Below are 11,632 nucleotides of genomic sequence, written 5' to 3' on the forward strand. Positions count from 1 at the left end.
GTGGACTGCCAGTGAGAGATCATGGATTGAGTACTTGAGTGTCATAGGTGGTCTTTCTTCTAGTTTTTTGGTAGCTTATTTGTTTCTTATAGTTTCTTTGTTAGCTTCTCCTTTTCTTATAGTTTTTTCTAGGAGTCACAATCAATGCTTTGAGTCTCATATCTACCCTATTTATTTTAAGTTCCTAATTTAGATATTATAGTACCTCATTTGGTATAGGATGACATATCAAACAAGTCATAAAGGTCTCGCAAATCTCATGATTTTTTTTCTCTTAAATTTTGTCTCTTCTCCCCCCTCATCTTTCCCTCGCAAATTTTCATCTCTGCAATTTCTCTCGTGGCCTCTCATAAGTCTTCGTCTTTGATTTGTCTTGTGTTGCCCAGCATACCCAAAGGTATATGAGGTCGTTATGTCTCGAACTCGAGACCTAGCGAACAGAGTTATAATTACAATCAAAGGTTGTTGGCATCTTCGTCTTTTTATTTTGTAGTTCCCCGCTATTTCTTTTCCACTCCCTCAAATCACCCTTTTTTTATTTCGATAACTAATCTTTATCTATATCAATTTTTATTTTAAATGGTATGATCGTGTGAGAAAACATCAAAAATCCTATTTTGGATACCGAGTATGGAGAATGAGAGAGTTTAATCTTGTTCTTGCCAACTGACATTCGATAATCTCATAAAAATATTCTTTTTCTCACGAAACATATTGATCTCCTCTTCTATATCTTTGCACACGAGCAAAAAAAAATAAATGTTGATTCTTTATCCAAGATGTTTACTTTTAGAAATTTCAAATAGAGCTTCAAAAAAATAAACACTTCTACAATTTGGAGAAGCTTTACTTAGAAAAATGTAAAGTCAATTATATAGTAACGTCATATGTTAACCTTGGATTCATCAACGATAAAACAATTTTTTTCTAGAGTTAAATTACTTCAATTTTTTGTTTATTACTTTGCATATACAAACAACCTTTTAACTCCTTTAAAAGCGCCCTTACAAAAGTTTCGTATTGGGCCCCTAAATTGTCAGCCACAACTATATATTCGTCAGTCTAGTATTGAAAATCAGAAGGTTTACAGGTTTCCTAAGAGCCTTGGGCTTGATTTTGAATCTGAAAACTTAGAACTTGATTCTAACGTGAGGTATAGCAGGATACCTTATTACGGATAACCTATATGCGTGTGAATTGATGTCGGTTCTATGGAAACGTCGTCTAGGCCGACTTCTCTAAAGCACACACGAAATCAGCATTGTTCAGGGCCGAAATGAACACAACCGAGAACCTAAGTAAGTAAGGGATTAGCTGTGTGATAGCTATTTTGGTTTACAATTCCCAGGACCCAGTTTAAGACGAAAAGTTCACTCTCGTCCTTGTAAACCTTGTAGTTACTCACGAAGAAAGGTTCAAAATCGAAAGACTACCTTCTTCTGATGCAGCGAAGTTCCGCACATGAGCTCTGCTAGTGTCAGTTTGTCAGTGTAGTGTATATATCTATCATAGTAAAACCTCGAATTTTCATTCATGTGGGAGATTGTTGGAATTGGAGTCAATTTTGGCTTGACCCGATTCGTCAAACTCAGAAACGGAACGCAACATTGCGTTCGTCTCGTCGAGCTCTTTAACTTGGAGCCAAGAATCACTCGAATCCGATTCTGGATGAATGAAAAATTCAAGTTTAAAGTTTGGGTGATGATCAGTTGGGATAGGGACTAAAGCGTCAAGTTGGACAAGTCAAATAGGAGGCCAATTGAGCGAAGAGAGCACATCCAGATCTGGACGGATCTCGTTAACTCGTTTGGATTTCTCCAGATCGAACGGTGCACGCCGAAGGTGGTCGGGATAGATTCAGGTAGCCGCTAGAGGCATTGAATCCTTGCGGATCCAACGGTGAGCGTTAGACCCGCGTCGGGCATCAGGTGGGCTACGCCCATTGCTTCATCCAACGACTAGATTTCTCAATTGTTGGGCACTCTTCGGGATGCATCTAACGGTATGCGTTCCTTCGGAACTTTGTAGCAAGATCTGACGGTCTAAAACCCAATCGACTCTAAACTTGATCCGGACTTCAAGTTTAGTCCCCAGTTCCGAACAATTGTGTCTTTATAACCCAATAGACACATGTACCTATTCAATTCCAATATAAACAACGAAAACCATTCCAATTCTCAATCAATTCATTCTCTTTTCTCTTCTAACAATCAGTATTCTGGTTTATCTGGAATATAAATCTGATTGGGAAGTATTCTAATATATCTAGAAAAAGGAAGAAAGAAGTTTTGAGTGAAGTTATAATCTTAATGCATCTAGAAGATCCAAGTCATTCTCTTCTCATCTTCTCTTCTAACAATCATTATTTTGGTGTGTCTGGAATATAAATCTGATTGGGAAGTATTCTAGTATATCTAGAAAAAGGAAGAAAGAAGTTTTTGAGTGAAGTCATACGCTTAAAGCGTCTAGAAGATCCAATCACATCAGCCCACGAGCTCATATTATTTACGAAGGTTCGTCCGCTTTCAGAATATAGAAGTACCATCTTAAAATTTTCAAAGGATAGTCGTTGTATCCCGAAGGAATACACCCTAACATATGGTACTGTTAGGGGGGTGTAAAATGTCTTAAGGAAAGAGAATTTATTCTCGCCTCAACTCCATTATCCTTTGTCTATCTCGGTTAATCCGAAAGAAGGAATTATTGATAAAGTCGGTATTCGCTTATCGTTTATCTCTTTATAACTTAGAGAAAGGGAGTTCCCTACTTCAAACCAGACTCTGACTTAATCAAGACAAGCCAGAGTTAAAGTGAACTCAAACCATAACCAGAGGAACAACAGATTTGTTCTATCTCGTCCACCTCTACCATCTTTCGTGATGTTTTACCAATGATTTAAGCACGAGAAGCTTTATGTAAGTCTTATCTGGTTACTCACTCTATATCCGAAGTTGCATACTATACCCGTATAGAGGATCACTCAATATCTCGGCTATCCGGGTGGACCAAGTCTCGAACTCATTCACCTTCCTGCTCGTGTTCTTGGCCACGATCCCCTGAATAACTGAGAATCGTGCTACTCGACCTCAATATTTTTTTTTCAATGGTGAAAAGGCACAAGTCATACGGTTGACTGGTGCTTCTTCTTGACCCGCAGGCTTAAAGCCCACCCTTTCGACGATCTGAAAACTCAGGTCATGCTGCTCCTACAGTTAACGTTGATATTACCAATGATGCGGGCGCTCCCCTAATTAACCAGTTTTACCATGTCTGGCCCAGGGCCGGTCCTGAGATTTCGGAGGCCCGAAGTGAATTTAAAAAATGTGGCCCCACAGTGTTTCACAATAAACAAAATTCGTATATTGAAACTTTGACATTTTCCTTACACTTAATGCGGATTTAAATATGAAACTTGTGTTAATAAATATGCAATATGACTCGAACGATCCAATTGAGTTACTTGAAAATCGGCTCGGGTTCAAAGAGAGTCCTAGTCAGTCTTTAGTCGAATTTTCGGTTCAGTAGTTCAATGAGATATTTTGGTGAAATTTGTGAGTCAATATCTTAGTCCATTTCCTTTATATTTTAAATAGGAAAAAAACTAGAAAAGGAAAGGACTTTCTTCCAAAATCAAGTCACACGATGATAATTTTTCTCTCCTCTAAATTGACTTTCCCAAAAGAAAAAATAGGAGAACAAACATTTCAAAATTCTTCTTTCTTTTTGGTGGTGTGAAGGTGATAGTTTTAGTTGTGGTCTGGTCTGTTTGGAGATTGTCGTAGTAGTGGTGGTGATGGTTTTGGTCCTGGGAGTGTAGTAAAGATAGTGGTGGTCGTAGCAATGGAGGTATAGTGGTAGTGCTAGTGGAGGTTAGTAATCTTGGTGGTGGGGGTGATGGTAGAAGTGTTGTCGTAATGAAGTGTTGTCGTAGTGAAGTGTTGTGTACAATATTTCAATATAAAAAAATGAAGAGATGTGAATTGGAGGAATAACAAAATATATCACCTAATGAGAGAGAGTAACACAGAACAGTTGGAGACAAAAATTAATGGTGCCCTGACATAGTATGAGATAGAGGAGAAAAGGATAGATTGACAAGGGTAGTAAAGAACTTTGTTGTGGGTGGCTCGTTATTTTGGATCCAAATTAACCAGTTAGAACTTAATTAATTGTGGCCCCTTAATTCACTAAGTTGTGAGTCTTGGTATAAAATTTTAAAGGCATCTTAAGCAAAATTTCTCCTAAATCTGACCCCTAAATGTTGTGGCCCGAAGCGACGCTTTGTTCGCTTTGACTCAAGGTTAGCCCTTGGTCTGACCCCAACAGGCGTTTCTTGGTATGGTAATAGTGATGCTTCCACTCATATGACTGATTCCTCTAGTAAGCCCTCTATATTACTATCCTATTATTGATTCAAATGAGTCGTTATTGGTGATGGTTCCACTCTTTCCATTTCTTCGTGGTACTTTCTTTCTCTCTTGGTACCTCTCATAGTACTTTACTTTTACCAAACACTTTGTCAGTTCTTTTCGTCCGTAAGAATCTATTATCCATTAATTTCTTGCATCCTCCTCTATAGCCCGTCGTTTGTCGCCTCCGTAGTTGTTATGAAAATCCACTTTTAATGTGGTTGGTCAATTTCTCGATTAAAGCTAAAACTAAAATATATACAAGAAATGAAGAAAAGATAAAAAAAAAAAATATTGTTTAGATATGGAGAATGTAGAATATAATACTACACCAACACCCGAGCCGAATCGGCCTGTTGACACCCCGAGGTAGAGAGATGGATTGACAGATACTTAGATAAACATAAAAGTGAAGTAGGTAACTTTCAGTTTTGAGGTTTAGAGATTTTGGACATTTTTTGTTTTGGGAGAAATAAGGAGATCTCCTAAAGGAATCATGCTTTTAGATTGAGAGAAAGTTGACTCTTTCATTCTGATCCTGAGGCGTCCAAACTCTTCCATTTCAGTTCAATTTTGACTTTTGGTATTTCTATCATTTGACCCTCCAAACTCCAAAGGTCAATTATACATAGAGACCAACTGACACAACTATAATAACTAACCCAATTACCAACAAACTAACAGATTTCCTTCCCTTATAATCAAACCCTCTTAGACAATTGCTTATTTTGTTTGATCCTTCTGTCAATCCCTTACAAAACTTCACTAGTTTAGAGTCTAATTGAGTTTGGGTAAAAGTCGAATTTGCCTTCGATCTTTGATTAATTGGAGCTTCTGCAGAATGGTCGTTGAACAATTCCGCCATACTTTCATGATCTTGAAGAGGTTGTAAAACCCTAGACTCAGATTTTGACTCGGTTTCTTGATCTTCATTCTCTCCTTTTCTTGGTAGATTCACCTTCTTTGGCATTGTTACAAAAAGAGTTTGATCTTCAAAGGTTGCACAAATCTCATTTTCTTTGCAATTTAATGCAATTTGAAATTCTTTTTGAAAACGAGTCCATTTATTTCCTCCTATAGGCCTTTCTCCTATTATTTTTAGGTTACCGGAATCCCCAAGTTGAACCTTGACTTGTTTTTCATTAAATCCTGCATTATTTAGAAGAATTAGACTTTTTTTTTTTTAATTCCAATCAATGTTTTGAAAAAGTTGAAACTATTAGTCGATTTTTTTTGCTATAACATAAAAACGGGTTGTCGTAACTGTATGTTATTATAATAGTTTTTTTTTTGTAATTTCTTTTCGAAACTAATACGATTATTTAATTAAGTAGTGAAAATTGATGTATGATAAAACACCATAAAAGATAGTTGTGGGTTTCTATAGTTAGTGAAAATGGATGTTACTTCAATTTTATCGACATTTTTTTATACTACGTACTGATAATTCGCTTGATATAGTCTTTATACAAAAACAAATATACACTCAAACGTGACATCTAAGACGGTGCAATTTCAATAACATTATTGAGGAAAAATGTACCAGAAAGTTGAAGCAGAAGAGTATCCACTCCTTCTTCTTGCACCAACTCCGAAGAAGGTTCAATATCTTCATACAACCGACGAGCTTTAGTTTGAGGCCTTGTATTCATTCTTAACTTAATTTCCTTTTCCACAACCAAAAGTGAGGATTTTGTGATGTTTGTTTTTTAGGATGAAATGAATGGTTGAGATCTTTGAATAAAAATGAAATTTATATATGAAGTTATTGGTGAGATAAAAGGTCTGGATGTTGGGTTCTAATCTTTGGCGGTACACTTAAGTTATACCTTGTTAGTTTCTTCTTGTAGGAGTGAAGAGGAAGTTCTTTGATTCATTTACACTCTTTCAATGGTTTTAAGTGGTGATAGTTAATTGCTTTCAAAGGGGTTTTTGTGGGGGTGTTGTGTTGTGGGGAAAGGTTAGCACTCGCCTCCCTAGTAATTTCTACGGAAACTGATTCAACCGCTCTGTTTTGTTAGAATCGTATTCAAAACATTGATGACACAATTTATTATATTAATTTCAAACCAATCAAAGAAACTTGTTTGGGTTGCTTTAAAGCCGTAGCTCCCAATAGTGGTTATTTTTTTTAAAGTTGGATGACTAATTTGTCCTACTAGGTATCAAAACAACTTCATAAAAACTCTCACATTTATTACTACTCAACAATATATTATTCGGAATCTTTTAGCCCGTGATCTTTGAATTGTTTCGTGAAGTCTTTTAACTTTTAAGGCTTTCTAAACTAGTCAAATGGAATACAAGATTTCAGAATGATCACGAAAAAGGAAAATTAGAAGAAAAATAGAGAGAAAATAAATCATCAAGCCTTGGCCAGAGCAGCGAAAAAATCTCTTTCGTCTTGATTTTTAACTCTTTCATAAATGGCATCTCTAAGCTCCATGTTGTACTTTTTCTTGAAAACACTACGAATTTCGTCCATGTCAGTTTCAGCTTTGCTTATCATAACACGTGTTAAGGTGTCTTTGTCGGTAGTTGGTCCTTTGATGCTTGCATACAACACCTAAACGTACAAAACACGAGGCATGTGGTAAGACAATAAATTACGTCGATGAGGATCATTTAGAAAAACAAATAAATAAACCGCATTGGCATGAACGAAAAAGATATCTCCCTTTCATAAGTTTTTTCTCTCATATGTGAGCTGTTGCGTTTGAATAACAAGAAATGATGCTGTAACAATCTATGGTCATTCAAGACGATTTCTGTACAAAGAGATTGTCCTTAAAAAAATGATGTTGTAACAATAAATTATGCCGTTAGCAATATTGTCTGTAGAATGGTGTGACGTTAAAGACGAGATGTCCTTAGAAGTGTGTGAAAGATGAAATTAGGCTATCATCGCTACAAAAATAATGTGTCAAGGTAGATACCTTTGCGTAGTAATTGGATGAATTGTACATGCACTTCACCATAATCTTGAGCGCACCCTCAAATTCAGTATAAACTCCTTTAAGTGTCTGTAATATTATACAAGAAATATAAAAATCGTGGAGTAAATAAAGACGTTGCTTCGACTAATTACCAATAATCGCATAAGTGAACCAAAAGTTAATTTTAAACTCTTTTCTTTATTCATAAAAAGAAAACCCTAGTGAAGATTGAAACAACAAATTATAATAATGATAAATAATTTACCTTGGTATATTCATGTCCATAAATGTGTTTGTAAGTAGAGAATGTAAGCCTAAGTTGTGGAATGCTCCTCTTACTGAATATTTCTAATACAACACACTCTTCAATGCTTCCTCTTCCTTTTCCTTCCCCTGTTTCATATAGTCTTTTCGCGTCGCATTTCGCAATATGTTGACTTATATCCGCCTGATGTGACTTATGTGACGTCGCCAGCGCAACTAAGATCTATTCATATCGAACCATTTACCATAATTAGTCTAGAAAAAAATGCTTATTTATGGACATTATTGAAAATTAAGGTGAAGAAAGGAAATTTTAAGCTACTTACTCTTTGATAGGGATGAGAAAGCTCAGAATTAAGGATATCATGGTCTAATTGTCTTTTAAACTTGTTTTGATATGCTTGTTTTATGAGGAGAATATGACTAGATTTTCGACCCGAATAAATTTCAATTAGAGCCTTATAATTTATTTCGCCATCTTTAAATGCATTCTTCGCCGTGAGAGTGTCCCGTTCATATTGTTCGAGCATCCAAAAAGCCAAAATATTGTATGTCTATACAAAGAAGGAAAACAGACGAATAAGATTTCAATTATTAGATTGAAAAAACAACAATTTTTTCAAATATCGAAATTGTAGATAAAACACAAAAACAAAAACTATCTCTTAGGCCAAAAAGCTCTCAAACTAGTAGTCTCTGACCTCATTATTTTGGTGGGACAAATGAATCTTCTGAAAATGTTGAACTAAATCTTCTTGATACATAGCCAAGTACTTTTCTCTAATCTCTCGTCGTTCAAACTGATTTTTTCTAACAAGGATTTGAACTAAGTCGTTTGCTCGTCCAATTCCATCGTGTATATTTCTACATTCTTTCTCGCAATTTTGAGTGGAAAAACTCGAATTGGTTGTCATCTTTGGAGTTAAATCAAAGAATAAGTTGAGATAGTTTTAAATTGAACATTAGAATTATATAAGAGATGATGACTTGAAGACTAAGAAATAGACTTATAAGCTTTTGGATCTTGAGTTGGATCCAACATTGGAGTGAGGGTAGTGATAGTGAACTCACATTGAATGAAGTGCTAGATGATGTGTTTTACTCTTTTTCTTTAGTATAGTCATTGATCTTCCATATTGCTTTTATGTGTTTGGGCTCTTTTTTATTAACTTTTCTTGAATACCCAACTTTTTAGGTTAAATAATGATGTGATCCCAAAATTTTCAATAATTCCACCTCACCTTTTCCATGTTAAAGTTAAATAAGTTAGATAGTTTTTACACTCTGTTTATATGTGTTTCATGACAAGTGGTGTTGAATTTTCGTGGACCTTGTATCTTCTTTTAATAACTCGAGTATGGATTTGTACACATTTTTTGGTTCACAAACTAAGGGGCTAACAAAGAAATAACACATTAAAATCTAATATAAATATTTAGACATTTGTGTGTTTACGATGGAAACACTGATCATGAAGGTTCTGTTAGTTGTGAAAACACGCGAATGAAAAGGGAAGAAGAAGGCAGCAGTTGAAAGAAGTCTTAAATACTCCAAAATTTTCAATTGTTCTCCCTCCGATAGATTGAAAGAGACTCTAAAAGGCAAGCCTATTAAGATTTGGACCGTCGGTTAAATCAACAGTCCAACTGCTTAACTCTGAATAAAGGAGTTGGAGAAAATTGATACGAAAAGGACTTAAACTAAGTAGAAAAGGAGGTTGTGGTTTTTGGACATAGATTAATTTTCGAGAAATAAATTCTCTAGGGAATTCATATTTTGTACATTTTTGGGGCATATTTTTTTTAGCCCAAAAATTTACTTAATCAAACATTGCCCCCTAATCTTTATCTTCTCTATCACCTTAACCACCACAACTTCCCACCACCAACATTCCAACCACCAGTCCGACCTCTTCTCTCTCCTTCTCCTCTCTCACTCACTGTTGTCCTGTCTCGATTTCCCTCTCTCTCTCTCTCTCTCTCTGTCTCTCTTTCTCTCTCTCTCTCTCTCTCTCTCTCTCTCTCTCTGTCTCTCTTCCTCTTTCCCTCTTTCTCCCGCTCCATCTCCCTCTCATTGGTTTTCTCGACATCTCTCTATATTACGATTTCTCCCTCTCTCACACAACTCTAACGAAGGGAAGTGTCCCCTTTGCCGAAACAACTTCGAGGAGGAGAAACATTGAGAGATAGAGGCAAAGAGAAACAATGAGAGATAGAGAGAGGGAGAGAGAGAGATAGTAAGAAAACGAGAGAGAAAAATTGTAAGAGTGAAAGATAGAGAGAGAGTAAGAGAGCAAGAAAGATATAAAGTAAGAGAACGAGAGAGAAGATAAAGATTATGGGGCAAGTCAATTTTCAAGTTAAAAACATAAAATGCTCCCTAAGTCAATATTTATTGACTAAGTCTTTATGCTCCTTAGATTTATTTTTATTCCCCAAAGTTGAGGTCGGAAATAACCCTTTCAACAACAACAAAAAAACTTCGTCGGGCAAAAACACTATTTGGCTTGATTTGGTGGGCCACATCAGATCTCCGCCTGACATTGGCGGGCCAAATCGATCCGCATTTCTCCCAAAATAAATGTCTGGTTGTCTACAAATGTCTGGTTGTCTAATAGCCAACATGAGTTGGTCAATAGGGTCTATATTAGTGGCATCAAAGGCATGGCAGCTGGCAGTCTTTACTTGGAGATATTTCAAATTTATTTGGGAACCATGTTCACAACAAGGGACTGGTTTTGTTCACCTAACTGTGACATAAACACACAACCTATGCCTTCCAACTAAGAAAACTGATGCGCCCTGACGGTTGATAGTGTTGATATAAACTTCAAAACTCTCGAGGTCTAAAGTTCGATTAAGGGTGGGAATCGAGCGGACACGGTCGGGCTACTCTTTCAAGGACTCGGTCCGGTCAGGCTCGTACTTTGGTTGTCCGTTCGGTACTGGCGGGCTCTTTAGGGCGGATCAATTTGTCACTAAGATTGTCAGCGACCTGGTTTTGCTCATTTTCTATGCTCCTGCATCATTGAACTGGTCTTTCCTTGTTAGCATTAACCTATATCAAGGAGAAGGAGGAGGTAGAGGAAGGAGAGGCAGCGTTGGTGGTGACGGTGGAGGTGGAGAAGACAAAGGTGATGATGGTACTACTACATCGAAAGAAGAAAAAACAACAAGCTCTTTAGGTTCAACTTCTCCAAATTGACGTAATCTTGCACTTGTGTTCTACTGTTCTTAAGTGATTTCAAATAACCAATTTGAGCAGAAGCAAATTCACCACGAAGAACCACTAATTGTTTAGTTAATCTCATTGTACTGACGATTCTTCTTCTTCCTTGTCTCTTTTTACTAGTAGAGAGAGAAAGATAAAAAGAACATGATACCTCAGCCGTCGAATCATAATATTTCTCATGGGTTATCGGGCGGCCCTTTAACGGGTAGTAACGTGCGTACTCAATGGCGGGTCGATCAGGCAGAGTATAACAAGTCCTTATTGGGCGGGTTTAATGGGCTGGGACTCGAGTAGAAGGCCGTACCCGAGTCCTGACTGCTTTAACCTGAAGTCACAAGTCGAGTAAGCCCGAGCCGGGCTTCTTTCGGTCCTCGAATCTTCGCGGTCCGGACAATTAGAGTGACAAATTAGCAACAATCAAATTGAATGATGACTTTAAGAATTCCGGTCAACCATTTTGTACGTCAAGTGAGGAAAACATGCCAATTCATTCAGAGGTTTAGAAGCCACCTTTGGCTGATGAACTTCAAGTAAATGATGAGACATGAAAATGTTCCATCTGAATCGTTTAATTTTAGCAAGTTAGTCTAATTCGGGACATATCATGATAAATTGATTGACTCTCTTACCCATGTGTCTTCTACAAAGTTGAGTGCAAAAAATAGATAAAACCACAAGAAAGACACATGAGGGGCAGTTCAATCTTTAGTACTAGGGAGTATTCTGGTAATTTTGGTCAATATTGGTACTCGGATGGCATGTAGAGTCCAAGACGAACGCGTGGACGGAAAT

General features: G+C 36.8%; 2 protein-coding genes across 2 annotated transcripts; both read right to left on the reverse strand.

Moving 5' to 3' along the window:
* Nucleotides 1-4,928: 4,928 nt before the first annotated feature.
* On the reverse strand, nucleotides 4,929-6,174 carry LOC147549740 (uncharacterized). The gene is made up of 2 exons (XM_086671610.1): nucleotides 5,953-6,174; nucleotides 4,929-5,558 (listed from the first exon to the last, which is right to left on the reverse strand). Exons 1-2 carry the CDS (start codon nucleotides 6,059-6,061, stop codon nucleotides 5,032-5,034), a joined length of 636 nt encoding a protein of 211 aa, XP_086527736.1. The 5' UTR covers nucleotides 6,062-6,174; the 3' UTR covers nucleotides 4,929-5,031.
* Nucleotides 6,175-6,584: 410 nt separating this feature from the next.
* On the reverse strand, nucleotides 6,585-8,725 carry LOC147549741 (annexin D8-like). The gene is made up of 5 exons (XM_086671609.1): nucleotides 8,311-8,725; nucleotides 7,936-8,163; nucleotides 7,611-7,832; nucleotides 7,346-7,432; nucleotides 6,585-6,975 (listed from the first exon to the last, which is right to left on the reverse strand). Exons 1-5 carry the CDS (start codon nucleotides 8,521-8,523, stop codon nucleotides 6,775-6,777), a joined length of 951 nt encoding a protein of 316 aa, XP_086527735.1. The 5' UTR covers nucleotides 8,524-8,725; the 3' UTR covers nucleotides 6,585-6,774.
* Between the last annotated feature and the right edge of the window lie 2,907 nt (nucleotides 8,726-11,632).

This window comes from Eschscholzia californica, unplaced genomic scaffold (assembly GCF_041429995.1).
Source record: "Eschscholzia californica isolate CP2 unplaced genomic scaffold, dmEscCali1.0.p SCAF_3, whole genome shotgun sequence".
Lineage (NCBI taxonomy): Eukaryota > Viridiplantae > Streptophyta > Magnoliopsida > Ranunculales > Papaveraceae > Eschscholzia > Eschscholzia californica.